Genomic DNA, 17,064 nt, shown 5'->3' with positions numbered 1-17,064 from the left:
ACGTATGCTTTTTGTTGTACTACCAGCGGTTTTAAGAAAATATCTACGTACTTACTAAGAGGCTCAGTCAAGTAGTTAATACTAGAGACCATGGGTCTCGTGGGGGGATCTTCTATATTTTTATGCACTTTTGGGAGACCATATAGTGCGGGAATAATAGGATTAGTATTATATAGAAAGTTAAATTCATCATTACAAATAATACCATCTTCTTTAGCGAAGCTTAGTACATTTTTGATGTTGCAGATGAGAGCATTCAACTCTTCTCTGCTCTATCTGTGATAATGTTCATTAATGTTGAGGAGCATGTGTATTCTTCTGTTGTAGTCTTCAGTCTCCATAACGACGATACTACCACCTTTTGCCAGCTGGCTTGATTGTAAGATTATGTAATTGCTCTAAGGTCTTAAGGGCCGAGCGTTCGCGGGCATTTAGGTTATTTTTAACCCGTATTTTCTTATTGAATAGATCTATGCTCTTCTCCACCGCACATTCAAAGACTTCTATGTCTTTATTAACAAGACTTATTTGTGGTGTCCATGTTGATTTGTTACTGAAAGCTGTGAGTATAGCAAGCCTTTTGTTGATGCAATTTTTAGTGAGAAAATACTTTCTTTCACAGCAATTTTGTCACATTTTTCAAGTAAAATATTGCTGTCATTTGGCTATTTTCTTGGTTTACTTTAGGGGAGTCCATAAACCCTGCGCACCTTTTGATTCCAAAGCATGTGGGGGGGAAAGGGACATAATTTGCTCTGGATAGCTTTTGTGGGGAAAATAGTTCGGATGGCTAAAGTGCAAAGTCCCCTAACCATAAAACAGGATCCACAACCAACAGGTGGACTTACAGTCCCACCTAGAGGACCTAGAGAACAGCTCCCTTCGACATAACATTAGGATCCGGGGGGGCTGAAGGCCAATGTGGAGGCGGACAACATCTTCCAATACACCAGGGCTCCCTTCAACCATGTCCTGGGCAAGCCCCCGGGCGCTGAGCTCAAACTGGACAGGGCGCACAGAGTAGGAGCACCGCGCCCTGCCACAGCCCGTCTCCCCCCCCCCCACCCCCCACCCCTGTTGGACATCCTAGTCTGCGTCCAGGACTACTGAATCAAGGAAGAAATACTTCAGAAAGCCAGACAGAAGCACCCCTTGTCCTTCCGCGGGCAGAATCCTGTCCTATACCAAGACCTAGCAGCCCTCACCCTGCACAAGAGGAGAATCTTTCGACCTGTGACCTCGCATCTCCGTGAACGGGGCATATCCTACAGCTGGGGTCACCCATTTCGCCTGATCTTCCGGATGGACAGCAAGCTGTTCCATCTCTGTTCACTATCCGAGGCCTGCTGCCTTTTGGGTATCGACACCGCCCCTCCCCCCCCGGCAGAAGAAAGCGAGACAGACGACTCTTCTTCCCGGATGGCGGACACGGGGCCCCGCTGGAAACAACAAAGGAGACGCCGACAACTTCGACGGCCAGACCCTACCGAAATTTCAGAGGGCCGCAAAGCAGCAATCGAGACTTTTGACTACTGAGCTGGCAAAATCGCAGCCTGGCTGAAGCTTGCTCATTCCTTTGCTGCCTGTTTCTACAATAGTGGGCCGCCGGCGGGGATGCAGAGGATACCCCCGGTTCTGATCTTTCCCCCATGATGACTCTTACTCGCTTATCTGCGGATGACAGACTATTTTGTGGTTACACTTGTTCACCCTTTTACTTCTGCTCCACGCGGAAGAGTTCTACTTTGATATTTGTTTAGGGTTGTTTCGTTTGGGGTCCCTTGTCCACTCTTCTATATTAGCAACTCAGTTCTGCAATAGTAGCTATTCTCGACACCATGATTCGTTCCCAGAGAGCACAAACGTAGGCGTTAGCCAGCGAACATGGCCCTCATCATCCACTTCCGCTTGAATGACTCCCACCACACTTAAGGTCCTTACACTGAATGTGCGGGGACTTAACAATCCCGTCAAGCACAGGGCTGTCTTATCCTGTCTTAAAAGCACTGAGGCTGATATATGCCTACTGCAGGAAATGCATCTTTTACCCAAAGATTGTTACCGGCTTAAGTCCCGTAGATTTCCAACCCAGCTATTCTCCTATAGTCACACCAAGACAGCGGGTGTTGCTATATTAGTCGCCCAGAGGTTCCGGGGTAAGCTCCTACATAAGGAGGCCGAGATCAGGGGGAGGCTACTCGCGTACCGATTCACTTTAGGAGGCCTCACGTTCACAGTGGGTTCCGTGTGTGGCCCTAACGAAGGACAAGAAACGTTTTTGCACACAGCACTCACCGAGGCAACGGCCACGACGGAAAGGTGGATCCTACTGGGGGGTGATCTGAATCTGGTTTTTGATAATGTGGCGGATAGATCTGGTCACCGCACTGGGCAATCAGGGGCACTGTCGCAGGCGGGGCTGACATGCTTACGAGACATAGGCCTCATCGACCTGTGGCGTAGTTTCCATCCCAGTTCCAGGGAGTACTCTTATTATTCTAATGCGCATAAGACCTACGCCAGGCTGGACTACCTGCTGACCTTGACGCCACTATGTGTGCTAGCGACGACTGTAGACATAGGGGTAGCTTCTTTATCAGACCATGCACCTGTGCTAGCCACCTTTACACTTCCCCCAGCCCCCCCCACGCGACACTAGCGTCTCTGCGACACCCTGCTACGCCGTGCCACAGTGGTAGAACAACTAAAATACACAAAATAAATGATTATCTCTCACACAATGATAACAGATTCGTCCCCAGCTACCCAATGGACAGCGCTCAAAGGGGTCCTCCGAGGGGAAATACTGGCTATCTCAACGGCCGAAAATGCAGAACTGGAGCGTAAGCGGGAAGAACTCACCCAAAAAACGAAGGCGCTCGAACAGATGCACCAACGGACAGGGGCGCCGTGGGTGGGGTGTCAGTTGAAGGCAGTGCGGCAACAGTTGGTGGCCCTCGACCAGGACAGAGCAGAGTATGCAGCCCTCAGGTTGCGCCATGCTTACTACACCGGAGGTGACAAATGCGGTCGGCTTCTGGCCCACAAATTACGTGAGACCCGACAGAGGCAGGGGGTCCGTGAGATCCGGGTTGGGGGTGGTAGTTGCGTCTCAGAGGATGCCGCAATAGCCAAGACGTTTCGCGACTTTTCTGCCCGCTTATACGCTGGTGCGCCCTTATCTTCTACTGATGATTTTGGTTATCTGGCAGCCACTGACATGTCCACTTTGACTGAGGCCCAGGCAGCTTCCCTAGACAGGGACATCCGGATTGAGGAGGTCATCGCAGCAATCTCCCGCCTTAAACTTGCCAAAGCCCCCGGCCCGACGGCTTTTCGGCCATATTATACAGAACTTTCAGCGCACTGATGGCCCCAATACTCACTAAACTCTTCAACTCATTCGCAGAACCTGGAGCCATTCCAGAAGAAATGCTGTAGGCCTCAATAGTGGTCATCCCGAAGCCGGGCAAAGATAAGAGGACATGCTGTGCTTATCGCCCCATATCTCTCCTTAACGTGGACCTTAAGCTATACACTGGAATCTTAGCCACCCGCCTTGAGCCCCATATTCCAGATCAAGCAGGCTTTATTCCCCAACGCCAAACATGCGACAATACCAAACGGGCACTCCACCTCATAGAGAAAGCCACTAGGACGCCAGGGGAATACATGTTTGTTGCCATCGACGCCGAAAAGGCCTTTGATAGGGTCCATTGGCCATACCTAGACCGTGTCCTAGAGCGGATGGGGATGGGTGAGAAGTTCCGAACGCGCATATTCAATTGCTACCGGTCTCCCAAGGCTACGGTGCAGGTGAATGGCCATACCTCATCCCGGTTTCCAATAGAGAGGGGCACAAGACAGGGGTGCCCTTTGTCGCCCCTCCTCTTTGCGTTTTATATGGAGCCCTTGGCCTCCCACTTTCGCCATAACCCTGACATCACGGGGATAAAATTTGGCGGGGACACTCATGTGATTAACCTATATGCAGATGATGTCCTGATCTCATTCTCGAACCCGGTCCTCTCTCTCCCAGCCTGCCTCGCAGAGTTGGAGACCATTGCACAAATTTCGGGATTCAAGGTGAATCTGGAAAAAGCGGTGGCGTTGGATCTCTCCCTATCATCTCCCACCTGTGCACAACTCCAGGCGCAACTCCCCATACAATGGGCGGCCAACTCTGTTCCATATCTCGGGATCCAGCTGGCTCCTTCTCTGCCAGCCACAGTAACCGTTCACTACGCACAACTATGGGCAAAGTTGCGACGGGAATTACGCCAATGGAAACATTTGCCGCTGTCTTGACTGGGTAGAATAGCGGCAGTCACAATGACCCTGTTACCTCAGATTCTATACTTATTTCAAACCTTGCCTCTCCGACCCCCACAGGGGTGGATTCAGCAAACTCAATCTGACTTAGCTCAATTCATTTGGAACGGTCGTAAGCCACGGATGAAACAGGCTTTGACGGTGCTTCTACCTGAAGAGGGAGGCCTCGATGTCCCTGATATCCAGCTGTATTTTCAGGCGACGCAACTGCGTCATTTAGTGGAGTGGAGCCGGTTAGAATCAGAAAAACGCTGGCTGTTCCAAGATCAGGCCGTAGCTGCCCGGCCCCTACAGGGGATTCCCTTCCTTAGGAAGGTGCATAGGCCTCCCAATTTATACACGTCCTCTATCACTCGGACCACCCTTGAAACGTGGGACTGTACTAACACCAAGCATAATCTGACCACCTTTCCCTCGCTGCTTACTCCTCTCTTTGACAACCCAGACTTTGAGCAGGGACAGAGCCGCCTTCACATGTTGGAGGCCCACAGGGTGTCGTTCCCATGGCCACTTGTTTGATCTTACTGGGATTATCCCATTTCATCAACTCAAGTCGTACTACGGGTTACCTGAGACCGAAAGGCTACAGTACCTTCAACTTGGGCATTGGGCCTTACACAACCAGGTTCTGCCTTCTGCCAGCAGACTCCTCTCAACCTTTGAGAAATGGCTAGTCACCCGTACTTCGGACAAAAAACTAATCTCAGATCTATATAAGATGTTACTACATAGGAACACACACATGCACAATGCGAGCCGTGAGCGATGGGAAAGGGACCTTGGTAGAACACTAACCCACAAAGAATGGTCAGGGGTGTACTACAGAGCCCGCCATTCAGCATATCACATGGGCCTGACCGAGACCTTCACTAAACTGACTACATATTGGTACTACACCCCTGACTGTCTACACTCTATGGATCCCTCCCGAGAGGCGGACTGCTGGTGGGGCTGTGGGGGGCGGGGCACTCTTGTACACTTGTTGTGGGAATGCAACCACTTCCAATCTTACTGGGGCCAAATCCTTGCGGAAGTGGATAAACATTTTGACACACAAATCCCACGCTTCCCTGCCTATGTCCTCCTGGGCCTTCCGAATCCACTGACCTACCCACTAAAATCTCGCAGAGGCTGGCTGATTGCCATAGCGCTGGGATCAGCCGTTCAAAACATTCTGACACACTGGCGCACCCCCCAGATTCCTACCTTTACAGGCTGGTTATATCGACTGTGGCACGTGTTTGGTATGGAGAAGCTCACTTTGACCATGATGGGGAAGGGATCCACAATCAACGAATTATGGCAGCCATACCTGACCCTCCTTTCCTCTGAATTCCGGGAAGTCATCTGTCCCAGGTATCTCCGCCTTTTGCGACTCTCTGACCAACGGCAAACAGACCCTTGACATCTGGTGTTGCAGGATTACACATAGGTTATGTCTCTTTTCTCCTGTTTTTCCTCTTTTCTTTCTCAGTGGACAAGTGACGAAGAGGGGGGGGGGGGGGAGGGGGGGTTAGAGTCAGACTCCTTTATAAGTATTAGCACACTTCCCTAATTGCGTTGGGCGCCTAACCTGTTCAGCTATTTGTAACATAGCATGCTTTGACCGTGTGCCAACGGCTACAGTGCTGCCCTTGAATTGCTAACTGTTTTGACAAAGTTCTTAATAAAAAGATTTAAACCATAAACATAAAAAAGGCTTGACACCGGAGATGGAAAAGCCTCAGCATTTTAAAGGGTTAAAAAAAGTGGTTCTTTTTGCACCAGCATAGATTTCAAGAGGCAACCATACCAAAATAATGAAGCTATTTGCCACTAAGTGGGTAGGGTGCATTGCAGCAACATTTTTTACATAAATGTACTCAACAGCGGTTTTGCATTGTATGCATAATTTATGTACTTTTATTGTACCACCACAGTGCCCATTTCTCTTTGACAACACAGTTTATTTATCATAGGGTAATTCTTGTGTACTTTTACACTGCACTGAAATTAAGCACCGGAGTGTCATGATAAATTATGTACTATTTGTACGGCATGAAAAGTGCACCTTACACACTTTGGGCAGGGTGGCAACTGATTTCCAGCCTAAGAGTTTGCCAGGACTTCCTGCTACGATCACTTCCTGCTGCATGGTCATGCACTTTAAAAGCACAGCACATGAAAGCAATAATCTCTTTCATATAATTTTTACAAAGGATACACATATCAAACAGTAAAGTTTGAAGCTAATAATTTCCAATAATAGCATTACAAAAGCAAAATCGCACAACTTGTCACAGCGCTGACGAAGCAGCACACAAGGAGACCCAAACATCTGCGGGGCATCAAAAAAAAGAGTGCAAGTGACTGGAATTGATTGATGCATTCCCTCCATCGCTACGTTCTGATGCCCTAAGTGTGACCAGTGTGTCAGACAAGATTCCCATTCTCACTATGCCACTGGAACCAATCTGTACCTGGCTGATGAGCCCTAGTAAGGGTGAAACCAGTCCTGGGTTGCTTGTGTTCAGAGAGGACCTGACCTGGAAGTTCGGGCTGGACTGTTCCCATTGGAGCAGAGTCCAGACTGATCTGCATATGGCTGGGTCCAAACTGAGGTGCCTTTGCTGTTGAAAAACAACAAACTGAGCTGCCCTGGGCGGTTTCCAATGTTGGAGAATAATTCAAGCATTCCATCCATCACTTTTTTGATGCCCTGAAAAACTGCAGAGCAGAAAGTGAAGCACAACTATCTGCCAAACACTAAAACAAGCGCAGTGCTGTCGGCACCAAATGCTCCTGCACTAGTATGCATATGTACAAGTGAATTCTGTATCTTAGGCGCCAATCCTTATGGTTATTCTCATTCAGAAGACCAGAACCAGAGCGGAAATGCCAGGGTGAGGAGCGCATACCTTTAACAATGAGAAGACCTCAGAGTTGAAGGTCGTAAATACCGGCCTCCGGTCAGGAAATCCTTTTCAGTCCAGGCTTCCTAGTGTCAAAACCTTGTGAGCAGAGGGTCTGGTCGTCAATTTCGCAACAGAAGTACATTTCATTTGAGGGATGGGAAACAAAACACTAGAGTTCTTCACAGAGCTCTCCAGTTTTGAAATGTGTTAGGAGTGAATACTAGCTACTATATATGATGTTACAGTAGAGGATTCCTTTCCATCCTTGACATTGATGACCGCATGGGTCATGACATTAAAGAAATGATGAAAACTGCTAAAAGAAACTAACTATAAATGGCATGTACAAATGCACTACATAGATAATATAGGCAGCAGTCAAGATTAATGATGGAAAATGGGAAAGGAATGAGCATTCGGCAGTGCAAAGAGTGATTGTTCTTTCACCAAACGTGGCTATGGGATGGTTTTCTTTGTCGATGGTGTGAGGGCTGTTTGAACTCTCTTCTGCAGTCCATAGCTCCTCTAAGCAGTGTTGCATTTTGTTGGCACAGTTTGACTTGTTACCTGGTATTAAACACACCCTTGTCTAAGCTACTGGCCAACCAAGCTCCAAATGCACAGCTTGCACAGGATGAGTAAAACACGAGGGCTCTACAAACAGAAGAAGCATCCCTGCCAAGTGTCCCGCATCACCTGTGACACTAACACATTTCAGTACACTCTGCTGCATACCGGCAAGAAATGGAAAGTATCGCACGGTTGGAAAGGTTTAGAGCATGAGCAGCACACGTGCTAAACTTGTTTATCGCTTAAGTCATGTTGTGCCTGCGGACAGTAATTTCTGGCACATGGATCGTTCACAGTATATGCCTACAGCTCCAGAGCTTGGCAGTTGGCACGCTTTTCTTAATATTAGGGTATTTCTGCCCAAACCTCTCCCTTCCAGTGCCAGTCCGAATAATGTATTTTAACGCTACATATCCAAGCAGCCAACTTGTGACTCCTAAGCCTTGGAGACAAAGTGAGAAGAGCACAGGGGACTGGAGGAGGATACCCTGGGGTAAAGAGAAGACAGGTGGGCGACGCTGAGTAGCAGAACATGGAGGAAAAGCGTGTTTGAGACTTAGAGAGGAAACAGAGGGGGAGATTGGGAGAGGATGGGGTGAAAGCTAAACGCTGTAGAGAGAAGGATGCAAGAGAAAATTGAGCGTTGAAAGAAAGAGTGGGGAAATTGTGAGACTGAAGAAAAAGCGTGACTGCAGAAATGAAGAGTGAGATAAATGTGATTGAGTGAGACAGTGGACAAAAAGGAGAAAGGTACTCTAGAGAGTAGAAGAAAAGAGGTGTCACAAGAAGAACAAGCATTTGCAATGCAATAGGTCTCGCATTATTAAAGTTTGAGCTATTGGCATTGCTAAAGAATGCAACAACAATAGCTCAAACTTTAATAATGCGAGACCTATTGCATTGCAAATGTTTATTGTGAGTTGGTTGATGATTCCTGCATAGATGGTGTTTCTGTAGTCCAGTCTGCAAGTGATGAGGGCTCGGATGCTGGTCTTCCTGGTGTTGTTTGGTAGCCACTGCAGCCTCCTTTGAGTAGGTCCAGGGAAGGGGGAGAAGCGCAAGGGGCGGTGGGCAGGCTGGGAAGTTTGTGGGAGAATGAGATGGAGTGGGAGGTGCATGGAACAGGTGAGGAGTTGTGGGGAGGAGGGCGGGCGGCAGAGAGGGCAGGAATGGTATCGCGAAAGGGGCGCTGCGAGAAAAATAACTGGCAAAAAGAAACGAAAGCACAATCACGGGGAGAACGAATGGCACAATCATGGGGAAAAAGAGATGGACAAAGGCACATTAATGGCAAAAATACGTGGCAAAATAATGAGAAAACAAACGGATAAGGCACAATCATGGACAAAAAGCAAACAGAGGAAGGCACAATCATGGAAAAACAATGGCTCAATCATTATTCAGAGAGAAAAATAGTGGCACAGAAGAGAAAAAAAGGCAAAAAGGTCATAGAAGAGAGAGAGGAATGATCGAGGCAAGAGCCTTGAGGCGCTGGTGCCGGGTTTGAAAGGGCATTGACTGGTTAGAGGACTATTCGGAGGTAAGTCCTGAGCAAGGAGCCTAGGGCTTCCGCCAGCTTAATGCATGTTTCGAGTTCCGACCGCCATTTAGTGATTAGGGAGGGGTAGGAGTCCCTCCTGGTAGAGGTGATTAGGGATCAGGGGGACATGGGAGGAAGGAGAGTGGAAAGAAGCAGGAGGCACGAGGAATGGGTAAGAGCAGTAAGGGGGGGTAAAGAAGAAAGAGAAGCTGTAAAGAGTGCAGGGAATGTACATTAAGGCAGGGAAATAAAGAGATTAAGTAATAGTCATGTGTAGGCATAGGCACGGAGGTCCTCAAATTGGGTGCATTATATGCAATATTGCAAATTGTATAGATTGTTAGACTGCTTAGACAATTACATTGCAATATTAGAGGTAATATAAAATTAAAAGTATTGTGCTGTCATAAGTACTTCAGTTTGTTAGATAGTGTCGCTTATAGGCTCACACATACGACCTGGAAATGTCACACCTAGGAACACGGAAAGTATTGAAATGTCACAAATCCGTGAACTGATAATATCGCAGATCTGGAAGAACATAAACAACACTCTAGAGTCTTCCCTTAATTGTAACCTTAAGCTTCTATCACTGGTGCATAACCTGCTCTCGGCCTGTTACTGGAAAGAAGAGGTTTGGGCAGAAATACCCTAATATTGAGAAACGCGTGCCAACTGCCAACACACAGACATAGCACACCACAGATACACCAGCTCCTGAATGAGAGGCCATGAGTAAGAATCGAAATGGGTGAATACCGGGGCTCAATTTAACTTCTTGGAAATGTAAATGATAAACCTCCAGGCTTCGGAATTTGGACCTCACCCTGCTTTTGTCAGTCTAAATATTTCCATGCTTAAAAGTTTAGAACGGAGTAACGTCCATGACAAAAATGTAAGTCAGTTAGGGAAAAGAAAACAGACACCCTAGACAGCTCAGATAAGTCGCACACCAGCCAGCAAACTACCCAGCACGTAAAAAAAAATAAGATGAAGGGCAAAATGCCATTTAAGCGGACCAGTGTGTAATAATATCTATATATTTTGGTGCTACATTAAAATACTTTTTTTCAATGCAAACGAATGGAGGAAACGCACTTGACAAATTAATTCAGATAAGTGCTTATGGGTATGTGTGGGGCTCTTACTGTGGGAAGTATTTGAGAAGACCTTGAAACTTGTTACAGTAAAACTAAGGTTAAATGGCGAGTTTCACCAATTTCTGCAGTCCTTCATTGTTGTGCCACCTCCAGGACAAGGCTTCACTTACTAGAATACGTAGGCTGAAATGTGCACTGTGCAACATGGAATAACAAATTGGCAGTGTGGTTATAACGTGTGAATGTGAAGTAATGCCAAGACTTTCGTGTATAAAAAATTAAAGCACAATTATTCATGTAAACTAAGTGATAGATGAAAATGTTGCTTTCTCTGTAGAGGAGATGCTAGGCATTATCCTATCCGATTTCAATTATTATAGCAACACGGACACAGACGAGCAGCCAATTACATTAGTAAAAGTCCCAGTCTAAGGAGATGGGATGGTCCTTGACCAGTCCATAGATAGCATACAGCACTGTGGACCACAACATGTTATTGGCGTGTATGGAAAATGGGCTGGGATCTTCAGAACGTCTTCCCAGTGGTACCACTCTTTCTTGCCAAGCAGCAGCCAACAAATGTAGCTCCTCATCATTAAAAATAAAACCCACCACTGCTTGTTTCCTCAGGGTTCCCCACAGCCTCCTATTCTATTTTTATGCAACATTTACAGTTGCTCTCGCAATTCATATTACAATTACCAATGTATTCAAATGACAATCGTCTTCATATCAAAGTGGGCAGCAACCAGAATACTGCAGAAGCCTTACTAATTACCTTAAAAACCTTTATCTAAGAATGAAAGCCAACTGTTTCCACTAGTCTGAATCAAAAGCTTAAATCCTCATAGTAAGAAATCCCGCTGGTGAGAGCAATGCTTTCTATTGACTGAAAAAACTAGCAGCAGTCCCTGGGTCTGCCAAATAATTAAAACTCCTTGGAGTTTGGTATGACAGATCTTTCATATGGACATCATCCCACAGCAGTAATCGGAATCCTGAACTTCTATCTCATTTTGCTGAGAACGACTGTACTGGTGCTTCAATTTCGTCTTCAAAGTGAATGGACCAGAACTTTGGTGTTCTTGAGTCAGGTCTGATGCCACCAGCACTATGGAGATTGCCATGATCGCCTGCTCCTGTGACTCCTGCACCCCCTATCCATGGAGGGTGAGTCCGCTATGTCCAACCAGAACATCGCCCCCTTGGACAGCCAGCTTGTGGGCATGGAGATGGAAGCTGTGCCCTCTATTCTGGCTGCAGGATCATGCCAGACGACCATACCTGCTCACATATCTATTTACCTTCATGAGGAACATTCTTCTTCCCTTTGTGTGCCTTTTGATCACGCTGAAAAGGAACGGACCAATAAGTAATATTTGAGATACCTGTACAACAAAAGGGGTACCTCTGCAAAAGCATACAGACTCCTGTGATGACAACAGGATCAAAACAATAGAACATTTTTACAAGATTTGGGTTTGAAAACTGTAAAAGAACAGATTTCAGGTTGTACCCCGTGAAATCAAGCGCTTAGAACTTTAGTACAAAACATAATAATTCTCATAGTAGGCATGTTCTTGTTTGTATTAAGGTAACTTATATCTGCTTCAATGACTGCAGTTCTAAAAACAACGAGAACAGGCAATGCAGGTATATACAAGGACAAATTACTGCTATTTTGTTGCTATAATGCTCCTGGCACCAAGACAAACCTCACCAGTGTCTCAATACTTTGTCATTACACAATATCGCAGGGAAAATGAGTGGAATGCAGACACTGTCAAACTACTTCGGACTTCACTTCCATACTGCTTTGCCCTTGGGGTGTCAGTTGGACAGCTCGATCTATCAATATGCTCTCGGTCCATTTGACAGGAGGAGGTTGACATCTGTTGCTTCTGCCGGATGGAAGTACACGTCTGATTATTGTACACCATATCAAGGCTGGGGTACCGTATGCTCATGCTGTAGCATCAAAACAAGAGACGCCACCTGATTCTGCCTCAGTTTAATTAATCCCTCTCCTGTTTTACTGACCCTAAAAGAACACCATCGGTTCTCCAGTGAGACAGTTTTCAAAGCTTTGGCGGGGCTCTGTCTAAAATCTTCAGCTGCTATTCCTGAACTGCACCCCATAGCGATACCGGAGATCCAGTAATGAAAATGTGCATGTTCAGGCCAGATCCATTTGAAAGACCTACGATGGGAAGGTAGCCCTCTCGACTCTGGAACACAAATCTCGAGAAAAAAAAACTTCCTTGGCGGCTTAAACAGACCAGAAAACAAGCTTCTTCAAAGAGGTTTTACCAACCATCCATGAAAGCATCGAGACTATTCACCTAACCCTCCAAGGAGCAGAGGAACTCACAGCATGCAGCTCGACCCGCAGAAAATCTGATCTGGATTGTTTGCCTTCATGATCCGACCATCTCCAACTCTGGCTGTTTTTTTCACCAAGAAGGGCACAAGTAATCTTCAATAAACTATTGTCTGTTCTGGCCTCATCATTACAAAGTGACAACCTGTCGCAAGCCAGTGCGTTACAAATAAATAGAAATAAATAGCAACAAAGAGATATGTTAAAACCATTTTAAGCATACTGCAGACCTCTAAGATTGGCATTCAGATTTTAAGCGCAATAGAATCTATGGGAGTCTTTGACTTGTATAGTTATATTCCTGAAGTTTATTAGATTTTTTTTAGAATTTACCAACATCTTCTAAAGCCTTAACTGAAGCACTGTTGTAAATCTTTTGTTGCAGAACAGCATTCTCCCTTTTACTCTGGCCATTTAAAGCTCCAGTCCACCAACTGAACGGGCGGGGCTTCGCGTTGTCTGAGGACACTTGCATGAGAGGCCCGCTCTCTCATATAGTTGTGCCTTGCTAACCCATCTCCTGGGTTCCGAACCTGAGAACAGACCAGAACCACAATGTGATTGAAACGGAAGCCCCCAGAATCTGGCAGCTAGTCCGAATAGACCCTGTCCATCCAAATGACCGCGGAAGAGGAGAGTTTTGAATAGGGCTGACCTCTTCTCAAACTTACAGCCTGTCCTCAATAGAAATTCATGCACCTAAAATCGCACATTGACCTTAATAATCATTAATGAAACGTGAAGCGTCCTTCATTCTGGAAATGTGTGTGAAGAAGCATGCACTCAGGGCACCCGTCTAACAAAATAATAGTATTAAAGAAACCTCAATGGGGCTGTGTTTCCGATGCCTCTCTGTTCCCATGCCTCACTCATGACTAGAAGCAATCTAGATCTGCATAACAATACGTGAACATACTTAGAAATATAGGTTTCCATTTCTGTGCAAAAAAACGCTAATTAAATGTGCTGCAGAAATTTACAAAATCTGCCGAAAAAAAGTGTGGAAACAATTCTATGTTTAAAAAAAAAAAAATCAGTTTGAAAAAGGAACTGCACTCGCTGTGTTTATTTTTTGTATTCTTGAATCTCCAGAAAGCATTCGATTCGAATTATGAAGGTTCTCTGTCTCCCTCATGCACGTCTCTCGCTTCAACTATCCTCTGTAGGTCTAAAGTCAAGGTCTACATCTCACTCAAAAATGCCCGTGTTCAATATCATGTTACCTGCGCCCTCACACATCTTTCATCAGCTCCTCGAAGCTGATGCTTCTATCTGATGATACAAGGTGCTATATGATTCGGGCTGGGTGAATGTCTGCCAAGCCTCACTACACAGGTGTCCAATGCCCAGCTAAGCCTGCAACCCAGCTGAGCTCTTAAAAGCACCAAGCACAACGCCTGCAATGTTGCTATTCGGGTTGCTTGTTTTTTATTTAAAAGTATTGTAATATTTTGCCTTTGAAGAGAGCCACTTTGCTGTGCAATCGAGGACTGAAGAAGAGGTACCGAATAACCTATTTCTTTCCCCGGCTGTAAATAGCTGCCACTGTGGCTCAGCCTCCATTGCTTTTTTCCTACCGCCTATAATTGCAGGCAGAAATATAAATCTGAGGGTTATTTCCAAAAATTTTTAATTCAGCAGAGACCTAGCAAAATCCTCAAAATCTGCCTAAAATATAAGAGAAACTAAAATATGTAGGGAATCAAGAAACATGCACTTTCCAGAGAAAAATCTGCACTATATATTTAGACTAGTCATGGCCCACAGCCTCCACTGCTATGTTTGTACTAAGTAACAACTCTTCTAACACATGGCAAGCAAATCCTGCAAGCAAAATGTTAGGAATAGGTGAATGTTCTCTGTTTGGGCTCTTCTGAATTCTAGTTGCAAGTCTTAGAAAAACAAAGTCTCATTCGGTATTTGCATATCAGCTAATGAATCATCTCTGGATCAGGTGAAAGGAATCTAAGAAGGAAAGAAACTCCAATCTCTCAAGGAAAATGCAAGTTGGCGGTTACCATTCTTCTCAGCATAAGTTTTTAAACCTATACACGAATAAATGTTCCTGTTTTACAGGAGGTGTAAAGTAGTTGCAGCTTTCTAGACATACAATTTCACAGCAGAATCAGTTGCATGGATTTGAACAGAATGTCAGACCCAGTACCCCAAATTGAGATCCGCTTCCCTCACACTTCGATTCGGGCATGATCATACAATAATGTCAAGGTTAAGTCTACCCCTTGATCGAGCAGATGTCTTGTGCTATATGTTCAGTGTCCAGTCCTGATTTTTTAGAACAGCTGAAGCACTCCTTGGCCGTGTGGGCACCATCTTCTATTCTCTATTTCAGACATGTAGGTTTATAGTGTACCTCGCTTTATCACTGTTTTCCCTACTGCAACAAAGGTACTGTTTTCTCAAAGGCAATAGAGTTGGCCATATCTTTTGAAAACATATCAAATTCACAAAACTGAGTACTTTATTAACATCACTTCTTTCCGCAAGGATGTGATGCAATCTTAACATATTTGCATAATGATTACATCCTCTTCAGCATAGTTTTGACACTGTCTGCTCTAGCAGAGAGGAATCGTGACTTAAAAGCTCATTTATGCCATCTTATTGCTGATTACCACTGGCTTTATAACCAAACTGTGATAGGACTAGGGATGGTCACTAACCAAGATGATCCAGGGTGTCCATTATAAATGATATTTCTTTCATTCGTCTAGGCGCTGCAGAGAGTGGAAAGAGCACAATTGTGAAACAGATGAAGATTATCCACAGCGTGGGCTTTACCCAGGAAGAGCTGCATAGCTTCAAGGTATTCACGATCTTTGCATCATCAACCTGCGCTCAGAAACCTACCAGTGCGGTGGGCAGCTTTATCGAAGGAACAACACTCTGCAGGGGGCATCTCTAGTGTCTCGGAGCATTCCCTGTACCACAGGACTGAAGTTGAATCTCACTGATGAGGCCCAACAAGACCAACACTGGTCTGGGCTCATCTGTGTTCTCATTCCAAGAAGTTTGGCCTAGGATGTATCTATTGGAGCAGGACCAAGTCCTATTTACACATAGGAGGTTCCTGCCTGTAGAGTCTCAGTGAGTAGAATTATGGACTGCAGCCCAGAGTAGTTGCCAACTGATGAGAATAATTCAAGCCCGGTTTCTCTCAGAGTGTCTCTGTAAGCCTGAGAGTGACAACTATGGGTGGCACGCCGTAATTTTTGTAATGATGTCATTTGGATGGGTTTTAGATAATAGGTTGGTGGTGAGGTGCACAATCCCCAATCCCGTGATAATGTCCACTTCTTAACGAGAAGTATTTCCAAATATTTCCGATCAACTCTGTATTTGCTGTAGCAGTGCACCATCAATGTACTGGCCCAGTTCACTTGGGCTTTTGTCCTCCCGATATTCAAATGTGTATCACCTAGTACACATATTTACAGCTGAATTCAAATACTTAAAGTTTAGTTGGAGTTTCTCATATATCTTTTTGTCAACTCTGAAGGGTGTCAGTGGGCTTTACACTGAAAAGCAAAAAATAAGCATTGCCTGAGCTGTTAGCCATTGCACCTACTATATAACACTGCCTCTTCTGCTCAGTCTGACTAAAAGTATTATTCTCAGTCCATTCAGTGCTTTCCAGTGAACTTCATTGTGGTCAGATGCCTAAGGCCAAGCCTGCTTTGTAACCGTTCCATGCCCACTGCATGGCTGACTTGCCTTTGCCATCCCAACACAGTAGCCGGCTGAGGTTTTTTGCGCCAACTGGACGTTAGTAATGGGGCTTTCTGCCCCACCTTAAGACCTACTTATTCCTCCAACTGCAATCTTAGAGGTACTCCACACAACAAAGACAATTAATACAGGGGTTGAAAGCGCTATGTAAATACATTTACATTAACAATTACAATAAACGAAGAGCTCTATAATGAAACGTGTGAATGTGTCAGACCCATTGCAACATTTTATCTCTGAAAATCACATTCTTAAAGTGTGCAAGACCCACGAGCACATGGAAATTGACATATTAACCTTTGTAAGCCTTTGAATATGGCACGATATTGCACAGCGCCTCCACGCCCGTATGGGCTTAATCTGAGCTCCTCATGAACTAAATGAAACCAGCCGAATCTGCAGTTTTGAAACTTAAATTTGCAAACTCCTTTAGTTGTGTTGTTTGTGTTTATGCTTCAAGGATTAAGTAGTCTACTAACTGCATTTCTGGCCAGATTAATT

At 45.4% G+C, this 17,064-nt stretch overlaps 1 protein-coding gene across 3 annotated transcripts in view; it reads left to right on the top strand.

Moving 5' to 3' along the window:
* The window catches only part of LOC146810510 (guanine nucleotide-binding protein G(o) subunit alpha-like), a 433,476-nt gene that overhangs the window by 41,415 nt on the left and 374,997 nt on the right, over positions 1 to 17,064 (top strand). For 2 of the 3 annotated variants that reach the window (XM_085617539.1, XM_085617540.1), the window contains exon 2: positions 15,549 to 15,640. The exons of the other annotated variant lie outside the window; for it this stretch is intronic. In XM_085617539.1, coding sequence (XP_085473665.1) covers positions 15,549 to 15,640 — 92 coding nt within the window. The remainder of the gene's footprint in view (positions 1 to 15,548; positions 15,641 to 17,064) is intronic. 3 annotated transcript variants of the gene reach the window in all.

This window comes from Triturus cristatus, chromosome 7, assembly GCF_964204655.1.
Source record: "Triturus cristatus chromosome 7, aTriCri1.1, whole genome shotgun sequence".
Lineage (NCBI taxonomy): Eukaryota > Metazoa > Chordata > Amphibia > Caudata > Salamandridae > Triturus > Triturus cristatus.
Note: the sequence above shows the minus strand (reverse complement) of the source record. Positions and strands in the feature narration are given on the sequence as shown.